Here is a 27,909-nt window from a genome sequence, read left to right as displayed (position 1 = left end):
ACCATTTTTGAGGAGAATTGGTGTGATGGATTTTCCCTAAGCACAGAACCCTTTATCTTTTTCTCTGTTATGTTGTTCAGTTCTGACATTAAAATTCTTGCTACATTTGCTTCAAATATTTGCTGACAGAATGTAATGTCAAAATGTAACAAGTTGTTGGACTTGTACACCTTCTTCAGCCCTTTGAAAACAGACATAACGATCCTGTCCTCAGATTTTGGCAGTTCTGCAGGTAATTTTCCTGCAGTCTTTTCTGTGACCGTTTTTATAAGTCCAGACATGTCCACAGGTTTTATGACTAACTTAGTTTTTGTTGTGATGGTGTTTGTCAGTTTTACAACAAACTGAACGATAAAGTTTTTTTCATCCATATCTCGTCTCACTGCCCGTGTAGGGGTCATAAAGACAGATTTTAACACAAATGTCTGCATCTCTTCTTCAGATATCTCTGTAGGCCCAGGCTCCTGTGGACTATCTCCTTTAAAGGAATCCATTTCAGATTTTTTCTGTGCTGCTCTTTGTCTCGTTTCTAGTGTATGTAATAATTTTTAGTGTCAAATTTCTTTGGCGATTTCGGAAATAAATCCTCTGCGGCTAGATACCTATTTCTGAGCTCCTAAAGCCAGATCAAAGCGGAAAAGGTATCACGTGACACTGACGTCACAATATATAACGTTCCACACTGGCACGCCTTGACCGCGTGCACGTCCGAGCGCGCACATGAACAAACAGCCGGTGGCTTACGACAGCAGCTGTCAGCCACCTACAGCAGCGGTCCCCAACCTTTTTTGCGCTACGGACCGGTTTATGCCCGACAACATTTTCACGGACCGGCCTTTAAGGTGTCGCGGATAAATACAACAAAATAAAACTGGTACCGGTACCGAAAAAAAAGAAGATTTATTCATAACACACGTGAAAAGACCCAGGAAAACCGAGTTAACGATAAAAACGATAACAAAATAACGCTGAAAACCGATAAAAAACCCTGAAAACCATACATTTCATACCTGAGCCTCAACTCTCGCGGCCCGGTACCAAACGACTCACGGACCGGTACCGGTCCGAGGCCCGAGGGTTGGGGACCGCTGACCTACAGTGCAGTCTTGTTAAAACATGTAACAGGAATGAATTTCAGGTAGACCGAAAACCATACTCTACACTTGTACTTGGAGAACGTGGCTTATTATTTTTTCTCCAATCCCAGTTACTCCAGTAATGAACAACCATATGACATTATATATTTCCACCAAATTTAACAGACAGGAAATGAATTTCTAAAAAGATTATTACCCTGTTATTTCACATTTAAACACACAGATGTCACTTTGTATTTAAAATCACTGGCAGATGTGAAACCTGCATTAATAAATTAAGACTGTTAATCTATGCAAAGCATACAAACCTGTGTCCCATGACATACGTTTAGTTCATATGGTTTTTCATATTTATTCACTTCTTGCAAAACACTGTAATTCCCGTGTTTCATATTTCCCTCTTTATGTTTGTATGTCTTGATGTTTCTCACCTTACCTCAGCAGGTTACATGATGGGATGGGGCAAGATTTCAGTGTTTTCACCCTTAACTCCCAGTGATGGTCATGCACACCTTTGCTCATGTGATAAATCAATGATATGATCAATAGTGGGTTAATGTATGTGATTGGTCAGATTCAGAGTTGATAATCAGCTCCACATGCCTCCTTATGTTAAGGTAGGTGAATCAAGTTATTAGAGAGATACCCCAGGTAACTGAACTTGGTCTTTGGCACAGGGCTGCTCTGCTGGCTAAGATAACCAATGTTCAATCTCAAAGTAAACAAAGAAATAGTGCAAGTTATTTGGTGGGAGTCACACTATTCCCTCTCCCACAGTTAACACTGCAATTTATATCTGTTCATTATGTTCCCTCTTTCATTTTTACACTCCCACGATAACTTGTTTTCTTTAAATTGCTGTAGTTGTTGTCATCAGGCTTGTTTAACTAAAATCACGCACACTGCTTGCAAACTCTCAACATTACTACTGCAGATTAAAGTCCCCCGTCAACAGGCTCTGGGTCTTTTCATCCATACAAGGTAGAATTTGGCAAAGCATTTATAACAAGTGCAGAAAATTTGCAGCTCTCTCAATCTGCAAGTTCAAGTAAAATGTTGAGGCGCTCGTTTCGCTCAGTGGATTTTAGATGATTTTAAATTACATGGAGAAAAATCAGACCAGAGACCAGCAATTAATAAAATACAATTTTGAAATCAAAACAGAGCTGCAATCCATCATGAAGCAAACAGTGACATCATCAAACACTGGTTTATTTTAAGTAGACTTGTGAAACATGGAGGTTTCAGTTCAAGCTACATTAACTTCCTGATGTGAGCACAAACCTCTGAGAAAGCGCAACAAGGTCTGAAATACAAAGTCAGTGAGTTTGGACACTGTGACAAAACATTCAGATAAAGTTAAGCGAAACAATAAACAGCGCCACATCAACATGTACATTTATTTACAATCAACCCTACCTGAAGGCAGATGCAGCGACCCCCAGGACAGAATAAACATGTTTTTGTTTGTTTTTTTTGTTTTTTTATTCATGCAGTTTATTTTTGATGAATTGCTTATCTAAAATAATTTACAGTCACCACCGGTATCAATCCGTCAGAAACAGTGCGGTCATCAGCTGCTGCCTTCAGAGTCAAATCTTCCTTATCAGATGTTCCTTCTTATAACAGTCCTTCAACAGCGGCTGCTCTTCAGTCACTTCCAATCAGTTCAGAGCCAAAATTAAGAGTCCTGAATCCAGTATGACCAAAACCCAAGTAAGAGCTCATAATGTAGGAGGAGAAAGGAGAGGAGTGAGGTTGGAAGGCTTCTTAAAACTGCTGCAGTATCAGTTTCTTCTTGCCGTCGTGGGTGAACTTGTTGGAGTGGAACAGGTCGCTGTCGTAGAAGGCCGACAGGTTGTGGATGTTTATCTGTCTCGCCTGGACAGGGAGGAGAAGGAGAGTCAGGCAGGTTCAGGACGGCGTTCATTTTCTTTAAATATGTGATCAGTTTAAGACCTCCAGGAACCAACACACTTTTGAATGGGTTCACCAGCTTGCCCATTTTTTATTATTTGATATTATGTAAGTTCAACTGAGCAGTACACACTGAACTGGAGGTCTGACTGCTCTGGTGAAAGGATTTCCTACACCTACTACAATGACCTTCATGTGCGTTTCTAAGATAAAAGAGTATTTATGACTAGGAGGACAATAAATTTAAAGTGTCTGTAGTTTCACATCCTGTCCGGTCTAGAGTTATAACGATGTACTGACGGTGTGTCTCTCAGTACCTTATCCTGAAGATCTTTTTCTGGGATCTCGATGGTGTCGTTCTGGACTCCGTATCTGTTCCTCTGGTAGGCGACCTGCTCGGCCACCAGCTGTTTGAGGATGAAGAGCAGCAGCTCGTTGTTGTCTCTGCGGAAGGCCAGATAGCGGGCGAACGTCTGAGCAGACACACAAATATTAGATGAGGTCAGTAAACACAACCAGGAAGAATCACACACTTCATACACGCTCCATAGACACTTCATTTTGTTGATTTTTCATAAATTTACAGGGTTTTAAAAGAGAAAGTGGCTGTTTGCATGTATAATAAATACATTTACAAACTTGGTGAAAACCTGCTGCTAAACATCAATAATCTGTTCTTAGTTTAGCCTTAATACATCTGCCCTTTGGCAACCTGGTACCAATAAACTACCCCAAGTTAGCTAAAAAGCTGTCCCTACTTTCAGACATTACTGGATTTATTTCAAAGCCTTTTCTGCATGTAAAACTGAATTAAACTCAAAGTCTTACTGAATCTAAAAATGTGTCCATCGTTCGCCTTTGAGAAGAAGCATTTTAATGCTTGAGGCCAACAGAAAATAGCCACAAACCTTCCTCATGCTCCTCATCACGCTGAACTTCTGTGTGTCGATGAAGCTCTCCAGCATGACCCTGATGGCCATGTTGACGTCGTCCTCCAGTACATAGTCCCTCAGGTGCATTTTGGCGTGAGCCTCCGCCATGCGGATCATGGACTCAATGTGACGAACCGTGATGGGGATGCTACCTGTGGCCTGTGACACCAAACCAGAGTGGGTTATTTCCACAGTCACAGATGAATAGTTTGATGACTCTGAGAAACAAATCCTGAGTATAGCACATGTTCTCACACGCTTTTCTTTCTTAATTGGTTTGGCGAATTCGGTTACTCTCCCTGGATTTCAAAACATGTTTATGTGTAAATGAGAGAAAAAGTGGGAGGAGTTTTTCAGACTCACCATTGACTCTTTACGCAGGTCACTGTAGATGCGAGCCACCTTGTCCTGGTCCATCTGGTTCAGTTTTGGGTGAACCTTCAGACACAAAAAATACAAACTTTACCTTCAATTTTCTACTGGAACAGAACCAAGCTTTGATTCGCTGCAATACACCCACCTACTCATTCTTACAATTTATTTAGTGTTTGTTAAAATAAATCTTGTTTGGACAAAACTTGTAACACTAAAAAAAACAAAAACAAACACAATGTACAATGTAAAACAGCAGCTACTTCATATCGCAAGCTTTTAGGCTGATTACATAATTATGATATTCCAGCCAGAGAGAAACAAATAAACCTGTGAGGATCTGTTTGTACCCGCTCTTTAGCATAGATGATGTACTTCCTCAGGAGCTCCTGTGGAATCGATGGCACGTCGGATGAGTTGGGCAGAACCACCTCCTCCAATGCCACTCCCCCCTCCTTGCTGCTAGGGTGATGCTTGATGTGGGAACCGACCACGAAGCGCGCCAGCATCTCATCCTGAAGAACAAAAGAGCCACAGTGAAATTTACATCAGAGAGGAGGTAATCAGTTAGTGCAACAACATTGGGAATAAACAAGCATGTTTTCGTGTGTTAGAGCCCAGACGTCGGTTCAGGAGATGAGGAGGTAGAGGTGGATGACAAATACAATAAATGCTCTGAGTTAAATATTTGGAAGTACTAGTCAGTTTCACCAGAGCAGGTTAAGACAGATGATTATCCCGGTTCAGTTGTACTTTGATCTAAAGAAATACAGTGTCCCACAGCAGCTCAGCATCAGGTGTGTTTGCATCTACCTGGACGGGATCAATGGTGTCTCGAACAACACACAGCACGTCAAAACGCGACACAATGGGCTCCGTCAGGTCCACGTTCTCAGCAAAAGTCAGGGAGGGGTCATATCTGCCACCTGCCAGGAAACAAGAGATATGATGTTGCTCTTGAAAGGACTCTCTCACACTTCCTTTGGACCAATTACAAAATGCCTGTTCTCAGACTTCACTGACTTAGGTCCAATGCTCACTTTTTAATATATTCATAAAAGCTGCATGCACATGTCCCTTTATTTTATGCATCCTTGTAAAGAGTAGCTCAGATTATAACCAACTGCCAAAAATAGCTTAATCAGCATTTAAAATGCATCCATCTCCAACATACTGAGCTAATAAATATGACTGCTACGTACCGATGGGGTTGGCAGCAGCAATGACTGTGCATCTGGCCTGCAGCGAGGTGACAATGCCGGCTTTGGAGATGGAGATGCTCTGCTGCTCCATGGCCTCGTGGATACTCGTCCTGTCTGCATCGTTCATCTGAGAGGACACAAAGTCAGGTATATGAACATTTTTTATTTTTATTTTTAAGAGAAGGAGGGGGTGCCCACCAATCTGGATACCTGGATTCAGCTCACCTTATCAAACTCATCGATCAGACAGACTCCACGGTCGGCCAGCACCAGCGCTCCCGCCTCGAGCGTCCACTCACGGCTCACTGGGTGTCTCTGAACATAAGCGGTCAAACCAACGGCGGAGGCCCCCTGACCTGTGGTGAACACCGCACGGCTCGCGACCTTCTCTACGTACCTGCAGATGGAAACATGTTAGCGCATCTTCTGAAACAATCCTTTTATTCCCCCCAACAGATTTCTTCATCAACATTTGACCTCTATTGGACAGTTGCGGTCAAGAGAGACGAAATACAGCCCTGCATATGTAAACTTCAGCCCTTTATTTTTTTCATCAATTAATTAACTTTTGCCACTGACAACATCGACTGTGTGTCAAACGTACTTGAGGAACTGGGACTTGGCAGTTCCTGGGTCTCCGCACAGCAGCACGTTGATGTCCCCACGTACCTTATGCTTCCCACCTGGAAAAGAAAGAATTGAGAAGAGAGAGAGTTAAATGGAGGACAAACTGATCCATTGTTATTCTTTCAAGTTCAGAGATGAGAGGCTTTACCTGGATTTTTGGGCTCTCCTCCAAACAGCGACAGGGCGAGCGCTCTCTTGATGTCCTCATGCCCGTAGATAGATGGCGCCATGCTGGCAAAGATCTGCAGACAGTAGAGAAAAGGAGTTACCAAAACATTTGCACTGCAGTGGTTGGACCAGTGCAGATCTGCTATCAGAGTCAGTTCATCATGTTTTTAATAATAACAGAGCACTTAGCTGGTGAAACCGATAACACCAGCCACAGTGGTCACACTCCTAAAAACAATTAACAGACAAAAGTGTCTGTTTTCTTTCGGCTGCTCCCTTTAGGGGTCGCCAAAGTGGACCATCTGTTTCAATCTTTTTTCTGTCTATCTGGGATTGACTTTCATTCATGACACTGAGCTATCAGTTAGCATTAAATCATCTAAAACAAATAGGAAGGACTTATTAAATTCACCAAGATTTTTTAAATCTTTGTTTTGGAAGCGAATGGATGGATGGATGGATGTTTTGTTTTAAAAGTTGTTTTTAATTTCTAGACTGTTTTCTAAATATTCTTTGCCACTTAACATTAGAGACTTGAGCTTTCATAAAAATCTCAATTTTGAAATTGAAGCCTCCTAGAATTTTCAAAGAGGGGAATTCAAATTGCAATCATTTTAAAAGATGACATCATCCATTTAGAATCGAATTTTTACTTTTGGGTTATCTGAGCCAAAATGGTAAATGGTAAATGGCCTGTATTTATATAGCGCTTTTATGGTCCCCTAAGGACCCCAAAGCGCTTTACATATCCAGTCATTCACCCATTCACACACACATTCATACACTGGAAATAACATCCTTTCTCCATTTTTACCATTTGTATCAGATTACTCACCCTCTCTCCGATACGTTCGTCCTTAGACAGAGCAACAATGGCTTTGACGTCTTCGTCAGTCAGCTCGGCCACAGCGACCCCCTCGTCTCTGCGGGTGATGTGGTTAGCCAGGATCACTGTGGCAAACACCGGGAAACCATTCGCCATGTTCAGAGAGCCGTCGTAGTTGTTGTGGTAGATCCCAGTCAGCTCCTGATAGGCAGAAAAACATGCATCACTTTAAAACAACATATTATGAATATTCTAAGTCCTTAATATACATTAAAAATTACATCTGTATGAAATTGTATTTTAGCACATTTAAACTGATTCAGTTTTGCAACACAGCATGAACTCTTTATCGACCCTGAAGTTTCTGCAAATGTGACTAAACTTTCATTTCCATCCTCTAAATTTTTATGGTTTTCCGTCTAGCCTCAAGTGTCTTTAATTTCTACTTCTGATCAGTTTCAACCCTCCCTGCCTCAAATATGAGCTTTTTTTTTTTTAAATCTCTACACAGACTCACAATCTCATCTCCAGGCTTGCAGCTATCGACGAGGTCGGCTAGGAGGATGGCATCTTTGGAGCGAGGGAGGCGACCTGCAGCCACCTTACCGGGACTTTCCTGGATGGTGATCCTCTGGTAGTTCTGGTACACTGTCTGCAGGAAGGAGGCAGTAATTTTAAATCCTCAGACTGGGCACAGACTCGGCAGACAAACTACAACTTTCACAACCAACCATCAGCCAGCCCGGCCCTCCCCTCACCTCCTCCATGTTGATCTCAAACGGTCCCTGGGATTGACACTCCGGACAGGAACCCGGCTTCACCTCCTGGTTCTGGGACTGGAAGAAGGGCCCTAGCACGAAGTTACACTTGTTACAGTTGTACTTGACCATGCCGAGCTGAGGCAGGACACCGGTGCAGCTGCTCACCACGCCGCTGGTCCGGATGAGCTGATTCAGGTGCAGCTGCCTGAAGAGGACAACAGAAGAAGAAAACAGTTGGTAAAGAGCAGAAAGCTTCACCCAAGTAGCTCCTTCATATATAGACGGCCCTTTTTGGAAGAGCCACAGATGTGCCTCGCCAAGACAAATGTGGAGGTCTCGCCTTAGTTTCATTACTACTGTGAATTATTCCTTCAAGTTGAAAATACCTGTTGGGTAAAAACTGAAGTGTTACCTGAGTGATCGGATCTCCTCGACCAGAGGCAGGTTGCAGATGCGGACATGGATCTCATAGGCGATGCGATCGTATTTTGGGTACATGGCAAGCACAACTTCTTTAGCTGCTTCATCAAAAATCTGGCAAAGAACAATCAGACACGCACCGGAGATCAGAAAATAATTGAAGGACACTCACATTTAACTTTCACAGCATTTAATATCCGCTAAAGTTAAATATAAATGCATGAAGAAAAAAAAAAAGGCACAGAAAAGGACATTAAGCAAGATGACAAGTTGACTGACCTTCAGCATCTCAGCTGGAGCTTCTGGTAGGAAGTAAGCCAGGACGTGCTCCCTGGCTGCGAGGTCCTCATAGTTTACTACCAGGCTCTCCTTGTTCTCTGGATTACAGGTTCAGATTGATTCATTCAATCATTGCCAGAAATCAGCCAACAATTATATTTTTCCGCACATTAAAGTTTACTGAAAACTGCATTACCTTTACACATATCGCTGATCTTCTCCTTGAAGACGTTGCGGCCATTTTCATCCACGTGTGTGCGCAGGAAGTTCTTGAAGCGGTTGTAGATTTCCAGCCGCGGCGCCGCCATGGATACCCACTCCCTCACTGTGTGGCCCTGCACAGTGTGTGAAAACGTTACAAAGACGTCCCAAACAGCCGGACCTGAAAAGCTTCTGTGAGCTAGCTTATCTCCAATGTCACCACAAACCTTCATGTCCTCCAGATTCTCAATACTCTCAATCATCTCCTCTTCCTCGCCATCACCTTCTGCTGCCCGCTCAGCCAGCCGTCTTCGCCGAGCAGCCGGGCGCTCGTCATCCTCATCTTCGCTGTCTGGATGCCAACAAAATAAAAGAATTAATCACAGCCTACACGTCACCACCCTGAAAAATATCCACACACTCAAGCCTCACCATAGAGCAATCCTGGCCTCACGCGCCCCCTGACTCCCTGTTGCCTGTCCCTTCTCCTCATGGCCTCCTCAGCGGCCGCTCGGGCTCCAGGCGACAGCTCTGACAGCTCCTCATCATCGAGGTCCAAACCCTCTGCCTCGTACTGATCCAGCTCCGGGATGGCACGGTAATCCCTGAACAGAGACAGAGTTGTTATTAAGCCCTAAAAAAAAAACAACAAAAAAAAACAACCCCACAGAGTTCATAGCTTTAAGGCCATTTTAAATCCACGCTCACCTCTCCATCCCATCTCCAATCAGCTCCTCTCCATCTTCTTCCTCCTCCCCAGGCAAGGGTCCATCTCCCAACAGCCCCTCCGACTCATCCTCGAAGGGTGGCAAGTCTCGTCCGGGGCTGGAGGTCAGGTCTCCCCTCCTGGAGGCTCGGCTGGGGCTGGTGGCCATGTGGTATGACTCTGAGGAATCCTGTTGACAACACGAATTCAGAACAAATAAATTATTCTTATGTTTACTGCCAACAGTAACCTGACATTGTCTACAGCTTCCACTGCTCACATACAGCATTTAATTTTAGTCTGTGTTTTTATTTATTTTTTTAGCAGATTCAGTTTTTTTGCATTTTGTCTTCAGTGGACAGCAGCAGCAAGAAAGACAGTAGGTAGGGATGGTGATGAGGGCAGAACATTGTGCCACTGCTGTCAAAGGATTATTGTCTTCAATTAGTTTGGATGTACATCAATTTGCAAATGGACTTTAATTATATTTTTTAACTGGTAACTTGTAGTAGTTAGTTTTATCTAAGGGAAGAAAAACTCACATAGGACTGTGTGACTTCTCAAAGATCATAGATCTTTAAAAGTAAGACTGTAAGACATGTTTATTACATTTAAGAATGTGGCGAGCCAACATTAGAAGCAAAATGTAATTTGATAGTTTAAGTATTACAGGACAGTTGTTACCACGGGACAGTGTATTTTAATGATCTTTTCATGTCTTTACTTTATTGAAACCAATAATTTAAAGCCCATCATGCCTTGTAAGTAAACTATAATCAATTATTCCAGATGTAAGGACTCATGCAAGGGGGTGTAAAGATTTTTTTTAAAAAGTTTCATTATTCCTCGGTTGTTACTTGAGACGGTTTAGAGATGCAAAAACAAGCTAACTGACCACATGGTAGGTCTGCTTTTCACAGCGAAGGAACAAAAAAACAACAACGGGTTTTGGGTCCAGTCTACGAAGGTGAAAAACGGTTCTTAGCAAAACACGCGCAGTTTAAAAGATCATAAAGTATATTTTTAATTCCGATATGTGGGAAAATGAAGCTCTACATCAACTCTTGATGACGCTCTCTGTCGTTGTTGTGACTTCGACGAATGAACAAAGTTTATTTTCCCAGAAAAACTAAAGCTGACTGGTAAAAACTGCTTCGTATAGAATAATGCGCCTCTGCCTACAAGCTGAGCCCTCCCATCAGAGCACTGCGCCTGTTTTTAATGAGTTTACTCACCGCCATCGCTGCGTTTCTGTCTCGCTGCTGCTTCAAAAGCTACTTATTCTTCTTCCTGCCGTGAGTCGCTTTTCGCGCGAAAAGACCATGTGACACTCAAAGCCCGCGAAAAAGCATGAATATTCAAGAGAGACGGATAAGGTTTTGCTTTCTCATTGGTGTATTTGCCTGAAAGAGGAGGGGATGAAAAGCACAGTGCGTTCGCTTTATGACAAGGAGCAGAACGACCGCTTGTCCTGTTGTGTGATGACCTTAATAAAAACAACTAGGGTCGAGCCGCAGAGTAAAACGAACGCACCTTTTGTCTGACCGCGATGGAGGGGCAGGGTTTATTACGTCGTATAGTTTCCCGGGAAATTTTTGGCTGCGTTCAAATCCGCTTTATTTCCTTCCTCGTATCCTCACTACACTAAAAATAAAGTGGCTTTTGCCTTCCTGTGGATGTTTTTGCACTGCAAAAATATTAATGTCATCAATTAAGTCAACACATAAGGGATCAATAAGATAAAATAATAATAATTTGTATGTATAGATGCGAAGATTGTGAGACAAGAATGAAACACAGAAACAACCACAATTTAGAAACTTAAATAATAAAAAACACACATGCTTTAGTAAAAGTAATTCTATAATGCCAGAAATAAAGGTAAAAATATTCAGGGAAAACATTTGTAGCCTGAAGTGACTGCATTTAATTAATTAAATTCATTTAGTGAGGCCAGTTCCTGAAACTTTAGTTGATTCTGCAGCTCATCCCAGGAGCAAGGAGCTGCAAAGCTGAATGCTCATTTGATAAATTGAGTGCAAACCTTTGGGACAGAGAGAAGGAATTCATCTTGGGCCCTATAGACAATAACGTCCCACACTTTTTTGATGAATGCAAGCCAGTAAGTAAGAAGGCAGCAAATGTGGAGTAGCCTTATAAATAACAACATTCCAGTGGCTAAGGCTATAACACGACAAAGAAGACCATTCAACCTGAGCATATAGCATACAGTGAAGAGTACAAGCCTTTATATTGAATCAGTGCTCCATGATAGACAGAATCTAGCATCAGTAAGGATTCTGACAATGCATGCAAATAAATCACATCATCATAATCAATTACAGACATAAAAGTGCCTCAAAGGATCTAAATATATCCCCTTAGTACCAAAACAGGTGTGATAATGACCTTTCTGCAATGGCATTGGGTTTTTAAATTTAAACAAGTGAATGAGTTTAGTGTCAAAAAGGGTGAGTTACTAACATGTGCAGACTGAAGAGCTCAGATCAGGCCAACATATCAGCTTGATTTGAATGTTAGTTTGCTCGTTCAAAGCTGTGTGCTTTAAGCCATAGAAAGAGACAAGAAGGTGTAGCTGCAGAGACAGACCTTTATTTTGTAGCTATTTCTGATAGACCAGAGATAGCTACAAAATAAAAGCACGAGATGAGAGAGAAAACGATCATCAGCAGTCAGAGGGATCGCCAGAACATTTCTGTTGTTCTGCACTCACGGGACCTGAGCAGGCCCGCTAACACCAATCCTGAAGAAATCAAAGCCATAAAAAAACACGGCCATGCCGTGTTAATCACCACTAGGCCTCGTCTGGACCTGCAAACCTGAGGTGTGTTGCTCATGCCTTGGTCTAAGCTTTTCTGAGCCACACTGAAATTGCAGAAAAGGAGGAGGAGGAGGAATTTCAGCCATTCCTACTGGCTGAGAAGTTTTACAGGGTGACTCTGATTGGCTGGAGGAGTGTGAGCAGGGACTCCCTCTGTGCTCTCTCAGTCTTTGTCTGAGATTAAAAACACAAACAGTTCAGTCAGGCCTCACTGATCCAGTTAGTCCCAACAGTGTGCTGTTCTGCAGCAGAGAGCAGCTGTGATTAGGGACAATGCAGCTGTGGTTTGAACAGTCAACACTGCAAGTACCTGCAAAATTTAACACAGCAGTGTGAATTCCCCACTCAGCAGACTGTAGAACTGGAAGATTAGAAATTTTACAGGAAAAAACAATAAAAAACAACCAAGTTTCCCCCCCTCACGTGTTGGAGCAAAATCAGGAGGTGAAGAAACCTGCTCAGTTCATGTTGCAGAGGGTGGAGAAGCAGAGCTGGCAACCACGCAGATCAGGAGGGAAGAGTGGGGGACTATGCTGAATGGAAAAGTAAAAGCAGGAGTTTACAGCTGAAGAGGACAAAGGTGAGTTTTAATTTTGCTGAGTGTAGAGAAGAGAGAAATATAAAAGCAGAGGACAAAGAAAGGAGGGCTGATGAAGGTGTGGACGGTTAAATTGCAGTGAGCTGTGGAGAGCCGGCGGAGCAGAGTGGCAGCAGAACCGACTGTGGGCGGAGAGCGAGGAAGTGCGGTCAACAGGAGAGGAATTTAAAGTCTCATTGTTCTGGAAGAGCGGCGGCAGACGGAGTCGAGGAGCCGAGGAGACAGCTCACCGACTGACGCTGGACTACATGGACATGAACTCAGCCATGGAGAAGGTAAAAACATCTGCATCAGTACAGATTGTTGTTCACAGATATTTCCAGATGTGGAGGTCAATGGGTCAGAGGGTCACTTACTGGTGTGGCACATCACATCAGTGTAAGGTCAGAAGGAACTCTGTGATGTGCCTAAGTGAGCTTTTCTGACATTTAGAGGTTTGAAATGTCTCAGTTAGCTCTGAGTTTGGATGTTTTACATTCAAGCCTCAGAAGAATCTCACATTTCTTCAACATTCATTCATCACTGTGTTCAAGATCACCAATTTCTGTCTGAGAGAGGTTTTATTTTATTTAGCTACACAGAAAATCAAGTGTCATCTGAGTTGTGTGATGTTCATTTAAAGGGAACCTATCCTGCTTTTCCTTCTTTCCTGTGATTATATGCAGTTGCAGTGGTGTATGCTCACATTAAACACAAAGCCTCACATAATGAGGTCAGTGTACGTGTGAGTAATTCCTGTGAGCAAAAGCCGACACTTCAGACTGTTTCGTTCTTGGATCTGTATGACATCAGATAAAGACGGGTGTCCTTAATATGGTCATCTCAGGTATACCTGAGGAGCAACCAATCAGAAGAAAGTTGCTTTAAAATAAGGATGTCAAACATGAGGCCCAGGGGCCAAAATCTAGTCAGGAAACATTCAAATTCAGCACATCTTTGGAAAATATAACAAAAGACATAGATTTAGTCTTTTAACTGTATTTTCATACGTTTTACAGCTTTTCCTGCTGATAAAGACCTCCTCCTCTGCCATTCATACTACACCAAGAGTAATTAAGCAATAGATTTTTAAGACGTTTCTTATAATTATAGGACAGTCTGAGCTACCAGAGCTTTCTCTGTAATTCTACACATTTATTTCTTACAATTTACTGCAATTAAATTCTGACAGATTTCTTTCATTTAACACAGCAGCGTTTCTTTATCATGTAGAAAAACTGACAAGTTGTTGAAATAGCACGTGGTCTTCTCATATCTCAGGGATTCAATTTGTAATTCAACTTTGTTTTACACTGACAGAAAGTGGAGTTTCGCTGGTCTGGCCCACTCAAGATCAAAGTGGGCTGAATGTGCCCCATGTTTTAAAATGAATTTGATGGTTTAAAAGGAGATGGACAGGTAATGAACTAAGAGAGAATAAGATAGTGTAATATAAATAAGGATTATTCTGAGCTCTGTGTCATGCAAAGTGACTCTTGTAGAATTTTAATAATAGTAATCATAGTAATAATAGTAATTGTAATAATAGTAAGCCAGAAAGCAGCATTAGTGAATCTACAACAACCTGCACAGCTGCATCCACTGTCCACACTGCACTCAGTTTTGTAATGCTGAACTCAGTGACGGCACCCTCTAACTTTAAATGAATAATGGGCCACGTACACACTTTGAGCTTACACACACTTAACACACTTTACAGCAATTTGATTTTTGATTTCAGATTACATTACATCAGATTTCCTGATCTGACCCAATGAGGAAGAACCTCCAAACAAATAAAAACAGAAGTCCAGCTTGAGTCGAGCTTTCTGCAAGCTTTAGTCATTGTGATCAGTTCAGATCATGTTTATAAGTGCTGTAGGCTAAAGCCAGTTTGGACACATCTCTCTGCAGTCTGAGTCTAACAGCTGGAGGTTTCTATTTCAGTCAGCGAAGGTAATCCATGACCACGAGGTCCTGATCTGCCTGCTGGGTCTGTGCTGGCGGCACTTTGTTTCCCACAGATCCCTCCTGTAATTCGGCCTCTGGCTGTTCGTCCAGAGGTCACATCAGTCCGAGGATGATAACCTGACAGATCAGCGTCACCTGTTTGTGGTGTGAGCCCTGTCTTTATACCCCCGAGCTGGAAAAACCGCCATCACTAGCATTGAAATAACCTGCAGTATGCCCCCTTACATGCACCCCTCTTGCTATTCTTTTGTTACATGTTGAACAATTTAATCCCTCCCCCCCCCAAAAAAATCTTTATATTATGAATATTGAGGTTACAAAGCAAAAGAAAAGGTGCCATAAAATGATCTCTTTTGTTGCAGTAAAAGTTTACAAATAAAAGTGATGAATCCACAATCTCATGAGACTGAAAGCAGGAGATGTTGCAAAACTATAAACACAGTAATACAAATCCCCAAAACATAGTCACCAACAGCAACCGATTTAAATATGTATACTACAGGTAAAAATAAAAGTTCCCTGTGGTCTCCACCATCCTGTCCAGCCTTTTCCTCCTTCAAGCCACTGTTTACACTTTTAAATAGTAACCGGTGACTGTGACACAGCTGGAAACAGCAGCTCACTCGTGGCATTTTTGTCCAATTTTGTCTTAAATGGAGAGCAACAGGAAATGCAGAGGATGCCATGTGCCAAAGCTCTGATTCAAAGTCAAGATGCTGCTCCTCTGTGACCTCCAGCCTCTTATCTCACAGCATTTCCTGTAGTTTCCACTTCACATAGCCGACATGTTTGAAATTACTCGTGAAGCTCAGCCAAGTGTACCCACCTACAACATACCCGCCTTATCTGACTCCTAAATATAGAGCGGCCACACATTTCCCTCAGAAAAAGGAAGCTTTCTCCTCAGCTTATAACACTGTTCAGTATTTTTTGTTGTCATGAACAGAGGTAAAAATGTTGGCTGCAGTTTAGCATCCTAACTTAGAGCTGCCAAAATATGTAGTCAGTATGACTGGTGTCCAAAAAGCCTGGAGACGAAGGTTAGTGTGCTGCACATATGCATGCTTATATGCATATAAGTAAATAAAGACAATTCATAACATGTTTAATAAGCCGGTAATTTAAGGGTTCATGTTAGCTCAAACAAAACAGTTTTGTTAGTTTTGTATGGTTGCTACAGCTTCCTCCTGTCATCAGCTGTAATAATCGTGAATGTTAGAAGTTGTCTGAGTCTGTGTTAACTTTATAATGGATCAGGACTTTTATTATTAGATCCAAATTTGCACTTTGATCCCTTTGCCCTGCAGCAGAGTGAGGTTTGTTAAAAATAAACTTATTCTAATTACTGTACTGTTTGTTTTGGCCAATAAAGACTGTGCTTGTATGTGTTGTGTTGAGATAAATTTTCTGGCCTGTATTGTTCTAAGGCACATGAGATTGTTGAAGTGTGTCGTGGCGCCTGATTTTATTCCCTGCAGTTTTTGGATTTTTGTTTATTATGAATGGTTTCTGGTTCTTTTCGCTGCTGTTCTATTGAAGTTTTGATTATTTGACAAGTTGAGTTTGAGAGTTCTTGTTTTGATTCTTTTATTATTTCAAGTATAGTGTGAATCTTAGTTCCTGTGATACTGGATCTCACTTGGTGTTGTTCTAATGATGACCGCCGGTTTTGTATTATTATCGAGTTTCTTGGTGTTTTTACATGAAACGTGAGACATTAGCCTTCAAGACCCAAAGCCAGACATGTTCTGTAAGTGCAGTTAACATTCTTGAAATTGAATATGGTTTTTCTAGACCTAACAAAACAGCAAATAAAAGCTGAAAAGTAACAATACGTAATGAAAAGAAGAAAGCTTTCTACTACTCACGAGCAGATATATTCATAGAAACTACTCTCAGTGTATGTGCTGAGAAGCTTCAGTCACTGTGATAAAACAGTGTTGAATACTGTGCACAGTTCACACATCACTCATTACAATCTGCACAGCAGGACAAACAGAAGTGAGAAGAGAAACATGCTTCGAATGTAAAGTGTGTGACTTCTCGTGTTTCATACACTTCAGTTTTTATTCAGATCATTTTTTTACGTGTTTCTATGATGTAGTGAAAAAAAATCATAAACATTTCACAAGATTCAAATTTATGCAAAGAGTCTGTATTTTTAAATTCTGATCGATGGCCACCCATTCCTGTCTTACTGGTGCTCCAAGTTGTTCACAGTTTGTAGGCTTTTGCTTGTCTAGCTGCTTCTTAAAGACTAACAAAACTAAAAACATCCCAAAGACTAAAGTTTTCCAAAGATCCAGGTGCAATCTGAAGGCAAACTGTATGGTTTCAGCATGATGGCTCCAACCAGGCAGAAGTGATGGCTCGGTGGCTCAGAGATGATCAAATTAACATTTTGTATCTTTGGCAAGGAAACTCCCCAAATCTGATCATATACAGTCAATCGTTCCAAAGCATGTGGAGAAAATATCTTAAAAAATAAGTTAATAGTTGTAAAAAGGCATTTCTGCAAGTACAGAAAAGCCTCCATTCAAAAAGAAAAATACTGCATGATCTGCTTGTTTATTTTCTTTTTGAAGGAGCTTTTGAGTAACATCTGCTCTGACTATGACTCATTAGTAAGAATACTTCAAACAAACATCTGACAAACTGGCTTTCTACAGGAAGACAGAAATCACACTGCCTTCTTTGGTGAAATTTCTCCTTATTAAAGCTGCGTTCGATTCAAACCTCAGACCTCAGAGAGGTGTTTCACTCTGACCTCATGGTGACTGATGTTCGCTCATTACTCAACAATAAACACAAACACGCAGCCAGTGAGCCAGTCAGTGTACTCCAAGGGGATTTAATGAAGTCTTTTTCTTCTTCAGCTGTTTCTATTTCAGCTGTGACCTTTTCAACACGCACCAATCAGCAGTCGCTTCACAGTCAAACACACTTAAACACACTCTCCGTCTCTGTCTTTACACCTCTAAACATGATCACTTGTCATCCGGCATTGTCCTCGCCGGTGGCATCAGATTCATCACTCTGGCTGAAAAGGAACCCTGTTATTACTAACATGTTTACTCTTGTCTAGAGTTAGAAGACCGTTTTAATGCCAAAACTCAGAGCTTCAGAGATCCATGGATGTTCAGAGGTTTTAAAGACGTGTCCTTCTACATTTAAACCCAAAGAAACCTCTTTTCTTTTTAATGTCATCATCTTTCACTTTTTAACCCAATTTCATTTTGTTTGGCAAATTCCTTCTTTGAATTTTTTTGTTGGTTGGAAGACGCCTGTATCCTCACTTAAGCTGAGTGGATGGGAGTAAATCCTTGCTGCAAGGTTCAAAAAAGGCTGGAAAACTTGAATGCAGCAGAGGCTTTAGTTTGTATGTCTATATCTTGTACAAATGTGTGTCTCTCTGCATGTATTCAGCAATGTTACGTGAGTGAATGCCTTTTAGGAGGGATGGGAGAGCTAATGCCTGCTGACAGATGGATAGGTGGACGGTCCAGACAAATAGCAGCAGGTTGTTTCAGCAGCACAGTCATCAGATTTCCTCCCAAAGCCTTTAGAAACAGTCTGCCATCACTCACATGTTGCTCTTTGTTTAGTTGTCAGTAGTGACATAAAAGCTAGCTGTTTGCTATAACAACTAAATGCCTAACAAGCTAGAAAGCCAAAACAGTTTGCTCCTTTAATACTCTGGCAAGCCAGAATAAAATACTTGCATTAGGCAAAGCCCCAGTGCTGTAACTGTATCCTGGGCAGCTGAAGGTCACCACACATAGTCTAAGGTTGGTCTAAGTGGGCTAAATTTGCCAGTTCTCCACCTAAACTTGCCCAGATTCCTGCACCCTCCCTGGCTCGATTTTGCTCATAACACAGCTGTGTATCCAGAAACACTTCAGCCCCGTTTCTCTGTATTCTCCTGAGAACCGAGTTAGTGAGTTGCCTGCTGTTTACTCACACTATAACAGGTGGTTGTTTTAAGTCATGACAGACACACAAACTTTGTTCTCTTTTTAATTTCTCCAGAAAACTAATCAAGTAACCTTAACAAGTGCAAAAAAAATGTGTTTTCATTGTAACTAATGCACGCAATGCTAACAGAGTAAACAGGATAAAGAGCAGCAAAGGGAGGAATCTGCTGTGTTTGTCAGGACAGTGACGATGAAGTCACTGGGTGGTACGATGAGATCATCCATCCTGTGTGTGTGTGTGTGTGTGTATGTGTGTGTGTGTGTGTGTGTGTGTGTGGTGTTCACTCCCTTTTCTTCCTCCCACACCCACTGAGAAATGTTTGGGGGAAAAATCAAAACACGTCTTCTGTCTCGCCCAGTGCTTCCTCACACATCATCATCGTCCTCATCATCACCACAGTCAAACTGTCTGGAAATGTTGTCTAATTCCCCGTATCTCGCCTGTCTTCTCTGCGTGACACGAGTCTCTAATGACTTAGACTTTTTGTTTGCATTTCTTTCTTCAGTCAGGACCCACATACTTTCCACATCTAACAGTCCTCATTAGCAGAGGAAGTGGGCTAAACATTACAGAAAAACCTAGTTATGATTATTTTGTCAATCAGGCATTCACTTACATTATTATAAAAAAAAAAGGAGTGAAGAAGATGAAGAATCACATGAGACGTACTTACAAGTGAAAAAAATGCCATCAGTAAATTAAAATATGTGTATTTGGAAAACTGACTCCCTGCAGAGCTAGTTGAGCTATCTGTGTTTCAAGCCAGTTATACTCAGGGCTAATAACACACAATACCTATACTTTCCAATGGTTTACATTCATTTGCAGCTTATTTGTATAGTGATGGCAGCTGTAGAAGTCTTAAAAAGTCTTAATGTGTATAAAGCGAGGCTAATTTCCAAACATAGTACGTAGATGGGCATATGTGTTTAAGCCTTAATTGTGCACCCCTTTATCTGTTGTGCTCTCTTTAGATGTCCATAAAGCAGACTGCAGGAGGTGCAGGAGGAGGAGGAGGACGTGCAGCAATCTGTCTCATATGTAAGGAGAGCTGCTCTGGTTTTCAGCCACATACTTGGAGGTACAGTTCCCCTTTTTTTTAATTAATTTTTTTTCCTGTACAGGAAATGTAAAATTTTAGTGGTCTCACCACTGCTCCCTCACTACTTACACATTCATTCCTTTTGAAGAAAAATATTAAATATGTTTGTGACTGAACACCAGATGGGTGTAGGCTGTCAAACCACATGCCCAAGCTCCCAAGTTCTCAGACTACATGGAAGAAATAACCAGGGAAGCTGGAAAAACACAAGTTGAATGTTATTGTCTTGCATTCAAATGGCTTTTATTTGAGCAAGCCAAAGAGAGTAATATTTGGCCAAAAAACAAAACAAAAACGCAAAATGACAAGAGCGGATTTAAATTGTCTCTCATCCTTTTTGGTGTTTCTTCTATCCAGAAAAGCCTGCACGGTGTGTGGCTGCAGCACTGTCGACCACGCTCCTGGAAATGACCTGGAAGACGACCAGCGAATAGGACGTCTGCTCGCAGACTCGCCCTGCTCCCATTTGACAGCGAAGATTAAAGGAGGTGGTGGCCTTCGCATGTACAAGAGAAACCGAATGATCGTCACCAATCCGGTGGTGTCACGCAAAGACCCGACCTTCAACACCACCACATATGACTGGGCTCCTGCCGGCCTCAACCAGAAACTGGTAAGATTCACTGTGGAGTGCAGGAGACTGCTGCTGATTCTCTTTTAATCTTTCTTCTAAAAATAGTGGTTGGATTTTGGATACCACATTTGTCAGATAGATACTTTAAAATAACCTAAACAGAACCAAAACCACAAACACAGTAAAGAGCTCCATTTTAGCTATATTATTTAGCTCAGCTGTTGCATACAGCTATCGCTTCCAGCTACCTGTTCAAGCATAGCTGTGGAAGAAATGGACAATGCGAATGGCCAAAGAAATACCCCATCAAATGGGTGTAGTAGTAATATGAAAAACCTGAAACCAGGAATGAGGAAACTGAGACATGGAAACACCGCAGACGAAATGTAGGGGATGAAGAACGGGAAGATGAACAGATGAACCAGCAACGAACAAGGAAGACGCAGAGCTTAAATACACAAGTAGGACAACGAGAGGATGGGGAACACAGCTGGGACGAATCTGACATAACAGGACACAGAGAAGCAAAACTCAGTACACTGAGTGGGATTATCACAATAAAACAGGAAGCATAAGACATTCATGGTGATGCAGACTAGATACTGAGACATGGAAACCTGAGGCGAGGTGCAGAAACAGAACAGAACCCTAGAAACCAGGAACAATTGATATAATACGACAGAAAACCATAATTCAAAGAGTAAAACTTAAACCAAAAGCACAAACACTGGGTTACCGACCCAGGACCGTGAAAAAAACAGCAGCACACTTTAGTTCAGATTTACCTCAGTTCAGTTGGTGCTGCTCTTCCTGTATGAAGAGTATGAACTGTCCCATTAAAACCAGACTCAAGTATGTTTCAGGCTTCCCAGCCTATAATTATGATGATGACAGACGTTACTGTGGTTGAACTTGTAGAGGCAGATCCAAATCCAACTGGGGGACTGTTTTCCAGATGTGCCTCTAAAAACCTTGAACATCTTGTTTGGTTCATCCCTCACTTTTTGTTTGCGTTTTCCAACCCACTTCCACACTTTTAGTCACTGCTTCACTCAGTAATCTGACAACGCACAGATGTGTCAGTGACGACATCGGGAGACTCCGATGACGGCTTAAAATGTGTTAGTTAAGCTCAGGTTTCAGCAGTGGGAAAAGATCGAGAGAATTAATTTGTGAAAACCGCATCATCTGTTGCAGGCCATGCAGTACATGGAGCTCCTCCCAGAGAGTCAGAGGCCGGTCTCAGGGACTGTTGGAGCGTTGGAGCGACGCAGGCAGCTCCTCATCCAGCTCCCCGCCTACGATCAGGACCCCATGAAGTGTCAGAGCCTGGCCAGTGAGGAGGAGGTAAATTACTCCACCGTGACCAGTTTAACACACATGATTATCAATAACATGAGCAGTACATAATCATTCCACCTGTAATCAAGATATTAAAAGTTGGATAATCACTTTAATGATGGAGTCATTCTTCCTGCAGATTTCCTCCATGTTGCTGTTTGTGAAGCAGTACAAACAGGAAGTGCTGGGAGTAGGAGAGGTGGCCTTACCCGGTGAGGGTGAAGCTTTGAGGGAGGCAGCCATTCAGAGGACAGCAAAGGAGGTGAAGGAAGACAGCAGCAGCAATAAGAAGGATGCTCCTCAGCATCAGGGTCATGGTTCATCTAACAGCAGTGTCGCCTCCCCCACAAATGGGACAGAATACAACAACAAGACTGAATATGTAAGTGGGTGTATGACCTTGGATGCTTTAATCACCAGCTGTTACCAGCTGCAGATCTGTCAATAAGAAGGAAAAGAGAGAAAGCTTCGATTAATGATCAGTTTTTTTTGTTTCATGATACAACCTTTTAATTGTACATAGGAAATCAAATTCACATCAAACCAATCAAATACAGTCACAACAACAGTAAGAGCAGAAAGTGTTACTGAGCTCACAGACAGACTGAACAACAGCCTGCTGAAGTCTCCTTATCCAACTTCTCAGGTCTTATTTCATGATCAGTTCCGCTAACATGCTGTCTGCTCATGACATGTAGGGCAAGTTTGTTTACCTTGTTTCAGTGTGGTGTAACAACAGCACAGGGGCATCATGCCCCCTTTCAATCAAACACTAACTTCAGCGTGTTCCTCCAGCCAGCTCTTCTTTCTTGTAACAACAAAACACTGCAAAATTGGATGACTAATGTGGTTTTAGTTGACTTGAAACACTTAATGTTGCCAACGCTGCCCAGTTATGCCTATTTTTGGGACTCTTTGGTCTCCCTTTTTTCACTTAAGAAAGATTTGTAGTCTTGTCTTGTTTGCAATACTGGTCCTAATTAAAAACTGTTTCTGTGTTTCAACTAAAAATATTTTTATGTTTCTATCAAATTTCAGTGAGAACAGAACAGCATGCTTGTTTTTTACTTTCACATGTTGCAACGGCATAATCAGATGAGATCAGATGTATGTTTACCTGTTCTACCTGTGGAAGTCATGTGATTGGTTGATTAGTGAAGGTGTTTAACATTTGGAGTACATTATCATCCAGATGTGAGGTGGAGATTTATGTCATCTTTTAAACTGAACTCCAGAAATCCTTCTAGATTCCCTGTGGAGGGAATTTTCTGTTTTGATTTAAACCAACGTTCTTGTGGATCAGGAGACTCTACATTTGTTTCAGTCATTTCGTACTTGACCTCTCACACAGTTTTCTGTCCTCTAGCATTGCACCGGCTGCCAAGGTGAAGTTACCAAGGACAGTGCAGCTGTATATGCAGAGCGTGCTGGTTACCACGCTGCCCTGTGGCATCCCAAATGCTTTGTATGTTCAGAGTGCAGCCAGATGTTGGTTGACCTGGTCTACTTCTGGTCCAATCAGAAGCTGTTCTGCGGACGACACTATTGTCAGAGACAGTGGCCACGGTGCTCGGGCTGTGACGAGGTGAGGCTTCACTCCCTGTAGTTATTGCTGATCAGTAGGTGTTGGTGATCTGTTTGCAGTCTGAACTTCATGCAATCAGAAAATCTGAAACAAAACAATACCATATACTACTGTTAAGTCATCACACAGCAATAATTTAGCTTATCATGCACTGTAAATAAGGTGTTCACGTGAGAGGAACTACCATAAAATAGTAACTGCTGTCACATTTAAACCGCTTTAACTTTGATTTTTGTTTGAGCATACACTTTATAATCCCTCTTTCTGACTCTGAGAATGAACCAAATTTACAAAATGACTTAATTTTTTTATTCAGTATGACCTAAAGTGAGTTACTGAGCCCAGAAGCACATTAGAAGAACTTTCACAGAGGTCAGGACAAAGGCTGTTTTCCTCACTTGTTTCTATAGGACGAGAAGTCTTTTTACAAACACCCCCTGGTGGCCATTACACAGAATGCATGCTCCACATTGGCTTTTTCGCGAAGTCCATCTTTTATTATGCCTTTGCATTTGAGTATGAAAAGTCAGCTCTATGTGGCAGTGTCATCCATCCACAACCTCTGTAAACACTTTCCTGATGGACTGAAGTGCTACTTTAAACTATTATAAAATGTGCATGATATTAATTTAGTAAAGTATGTCGGGCCATTTGTTTAAAATGGTGATGATAAGGAGGATAAAGTAAGACGGGCTTGAGGGCCAGCCTCCCTTGTGACCCGCTAGATGCTAACACATGAGTCTGCAGCATCTTTTGGGGTTTTCAATCGTGTCATCCATTTCAAAAAGGTTAGATGTCAACAGTTACAACACTAGCCTAGACTTTAAAAACAATGGGTGATGTCATAGTTTCAAAATGCATCTTTTTTTAAACAGTCTGTATACAGTTCTTCTGTTTTGATAATAATAAAAATATGTTTTAGTTCCTTTTTTATTACATCTGAGTTCACCATGTAAAATTATTTAAATGGTAAATGACAATAAAAGGCACTCTTATAGATTATAGTAGATAATAATACAATGCTTTAAAGTATTTTTGTATATAAATATCTTATTCTTATGTGGATTTAATAATGAACTAAGAGTTTTAAACCCAGATGAGAATAAGTGACTGCATAAAAATTATTGTGTCCTGTCTCACATCATCCCCATCTCCCCTCCTGTTCTGTTTCTCCAGCTGATTTTCTGCCAGTCTTTTCTCACGGCGAAGGACGGACAAGCATGGCATCCTCATCATTACTGCTGCTGGAAATGCGGGCAAACCCTGGATACACCCTGTCAGCACTGATTCACCATGTGTAGGAGTCACTACAAAATACAGTGTTCAATTTTAAGTTTAAAAAAATAAATAAATCAACAAATCTAAAAACGAATCAATAAAATTAGTACATCTGTTTTTATATAAAAAGAAAAAAATGGTATAGTTTAAATACTATAAATGGGGCTAAAAGTCTTTAAGTCATATGTTCACTTGATATTTTAGCAAATCTTCTTTCCTACAAAAACACAGCAGCGGATTTATTATTGTTTGAAATACTTCAGCTGATATTGATGTGAACTCTGACTTATTCAGATTACTGGTATTCGTAGTTTTTAAGGAGCTGTTTGGTTTATACAAAAGTGCTTTAAGTACTTCAGCAAACATTTTGTTGATGTATTGGCACTTATAGCATTGACAGTAACGGGAAACAGATGTTCTGCATTTAGCCTGCAACTTCTTACAAAAAACCCAGAGCTGAAGTTTCAGCTAACAAATGAATAAACTACCCAGTAACTGAAGAATGTTGAAGTTAACATGAATAAGTAAATAACTAAATAAAATGCCATCTCGTCCTGTTTGAGAACATTTCTATTCTCACTCATTTTCATGAGAGACTTGTTGGTGTGTTTTTTGCAGATTTGAGTCATGTGTCTTTAGTTAAACTTCATCTGGTGAGGTCAGTAATTATTTGAAATTGTCTCAAGAAATCATGGATGTTGATTCCTCTGGATTTTTTTTTTCTTAGCACAAACTGTGTCTCTGGGTGAAATAATCATAATTTCAAAATATGAGTTTGTGTTGAAAAATATTTTTTGTGTTTTCTGTTGTTGTCCTTGTAATTCAGCCGGGGTAAGACTGCTGCAGTCATTAAACTATTGGAGCGTTAAAACAGGGTCAAGGGGCAGAACAGTGTGTAAAAACAATGTGACGCAGCCCTACTCGATACTGTTGTAGTTTGTGTTTTGAAGGGTTACACTGAAAAATTATTTTGTTATGAAGTCATTTCTGCCTGTGATCGAAGTCCTTAAAATTTTATTTTCTCAGAAAAAGCGAGTCTGCACATTTGTGCAAAAAGGATATTTCAGAGTAACATGGAACTGTTTTTTTTAATATATTCTACTTTAATAGTCAGCTTTAAATGTCTTGATGCATGCTCAATCATCCAGGTAAATAAATCCAAAAAGGTTGATTCTGTTCATCTGGATGTAGCGTTTTCAGTGGGAGAAATGTTTCGTCACTTAGAGGAAGTCACTTGGATGAGTGACAAAATATTTCTCCCACTGAAAATGCTACATCCAGATGAACAGAATCAGCCTTTTGGCAGTCAGCTTAAACTTCCTAAACTGACAGTAATTTATAGAAAACATGCAAGTTGAATAAGAAATGATCAGTTGAGATAATTTGATCTTAACTTCATCTTAATACCAAATTAACAAAGGGTTATCTAACTTACTAACTTATCTAACTAGGTCAGGTTTTAACTTTAGCTTTTAGTTTTGGACTGAAGCCTTGTAAAAACTGGACACGCATAAGGCTGGAAAGAGGTAGCACTAATTAACAAAATAACACTTGGATTTAAAAATTTTTAGTTAAATAACTTTTTCATAACCACGATTTTAGTACTGATTTAAATATCTGCTAATACTACATCTGTAATGTTTTTGTTATTTTTATTCTTTCTCCATGTTGTGTTAAATGTGTTTGATTTCAAGAAACTGCAGATTCAGTAATCATTTAATCTCTTATAAATTTAAGTTTCTGCTGTTGCTAAATGCTGCTTTATGCTGTTCCTGATAATTAGTTCCTGATTTTCCTATATATTTTGAAAGCTTCATAAATGTTAAAATCTTTTGTGACAATTTTAAACTGAGAGGACACTACTGGAGGTCAATAAAGCTACAAAGTTAGTTGGCCACGTGTTAAACTCTGCAACTGCATTTTAAGTCCATTCAAGGTTAAAAACGAGGAGGGGGAAATAGGATTTTGTGACATTAAAGTCAGAAATATATAAGAAAAAATCTCTCTGACATACAGTAGTTTACAGATAAAACCCAAATCCTAAATTTCTCTTTTTTTGGGATTCGTTTTTCTCTTTTCATGTAGGCTACAACCAGCTAGCAGAGTAGCACTAGCTAACATTTTGCCTTTATGGTCAATGGCCTGCATTTGTATAGCGCTTTACTCAGTCCCTAAGGACCCCAAAGCGCTTTACACTACATTCAGTCATTCACCCATTCACACACACATTCACACACACATGTTATGTATGTATTTTATCATTTAACTGCTTTAACTGCTAGCAGTATTGTTTGAGTTGATGTAGCATATAAATAATAGACAGTACTGTCAATACTGAATACCGATTCCTCTCACTGATTCCAATAGTAGTAGTAGTAGTATTCTAATAGCTAATGTGTTTAGCCTAGCATGGTGCAAAAACTGGAAGCTGAGGGAAGCTGTTGGCCCAACTCAGTTAGTCATTACACCTCTGAATTATGCAGAAAAATAAGATGTTAATCTTTCTCTGGATAAATGAGCAACAAAGATTTATATATATAAAAAAAATCTGCTTTATCAAGTAAGTAAAGTTATAAAGATATGATGAAAAAGAGAAAGCCCACTATGTTTAATGCCGTTTTCAGTTAAATAAAATAAATGAATAAGTGTCCTGTTGTGTATTGTGGTCATTAAATTTCAAAAGCAGTATGCTTCTTCCTAGAAGTTGGATTTTTTAAAAATGAAGCATAGTCTATCACTCCCCTGAACAAACATGGGATTGTCACAGTTCTGGGTCGGTTCGACCCAGCATTCTGAGTTTATTATGTTTTGGGTTTATTTTTGCTTTATGGAGTGTTTTGGGGTTCTCTGGTGTTTTGATTATTTACGATAGATTATATTACTGTTGTTCTGGTTTGGGGTTTTGTTCACAGGGTTTGTGTTCTCATGTTTTGTGTGGGTTTAGTTCTGTGTCTGGTCTGCGTCCTTGTGTAGTGATTTCTTGTTTCCTGTTTTATTGTGAAGGTCTGCGTCTCATGTGAGTGTGTTCAGTTTACCTCCCTTGTCTCGTCTCGTTAATTACTCCCAGCTGTGTCCCCCACCTGTGTGTAATCTCCCTGTGTTTCTCTGAGTGTATTTAAGTCGTGTCTTCTGTTGTAGTAGTCACTGGTCCGTCTG

General features: G+C 40.8%; 2 protein-coding genes across 2 annotated transcripts; one reads left to right on the top strand and one right to left on the bottom strand.

Moving 5' to 3' along the window:
- Positions 1-2,288: 2,288 nt before the first annotated feature.
- On the bottom strand, positions 2,289-10,897 carry mcm2 (minichromosome maintenance complex component 2). Its single transcript, XM_003447696.5, has 20 exons — positions 10,744-10,897; positions 9,511-9,698; positions 9,235-9,407; positions 9,030-9,154; positions 8,798-8,936; positions 8,602-8,699; positions 8,315-8,436; positions 7,900-8,107; positions 7,659-7,793; positions 7,151-7,342; positions 6,296-6,389; positions 6,125-6,203; positions 5,746-5,917; positions 5,521-5,647; positions 5,132-5,244; positions 4,669-4,833; positions 4,310-4,384; positions 3,923-4,105; positions 3,332-3,487; positions 2,289-2,978 (listed from the first exon to the last, which is right to left on the bottom strand). The coding sequence occupies exons 1-20, from the start codon at positions 10,747-10,749 to the stop codon at positions 2,868-2,870; spliced, it is 2,661 nt and encodes an 886-aa protein (XP_003447744.1). The 5' UTR covers positions 10,750-10,897; the 3' UTR covers positions 2,289-2,867.
- Positions 10,898-12,245: 1,348 nt separating this feature from the next.
- On the top strand, positions 12,246-27,403 carry lmcd1 (LIM and cysteine-rich domains 1). Its single transcript, XM_005469704.4, has 8 exons — positions 12,246-12,930; positions 13,028-13,223; positions 19,848-19,954; positions 20,333-20,588; positions 21,747-21,896; positions 22,030-22,272; positions 23,257-23,475; positions 24,652-27,403. The coding sequence occupies exons 2-8, from the start codon at positions 13,197-13,199 to the stop codon at positions 24,760-24,762; spliced, it is 1,113 nt and encodes a 370-aa protein (XP_005469761.1). The 5' UTR covers positions 12,246-12,930; positions 13,028-13,196; the 3' UTR covers positions 24,763-27,403.
- The last annotated feature ends 506 nt before the right edge of the window (positions 27,404-27,909 follow it).

The sequence above is a fragment of the Oreochromis niloticus genome, linkage group LG5, assembly GCF_001858045.2.
Source record: "Oreochromis niloticus isolate F11D_XX linkage group LG5, O_niloticus_UMD_NMBU, whole genome shotgun sequence".
Lineage (NCBI taxonomy): Eukaryota > Metazoa > Chordata > Actinopteri > Cichliformes > Cichlidae > Oreochromis > Oreochromis niloticus.
The sequence above is the reverse complement of the archived record's forward strand: the minus strand, read 5'-3'. Positions and strand labels throughout refer to the sequence as shown.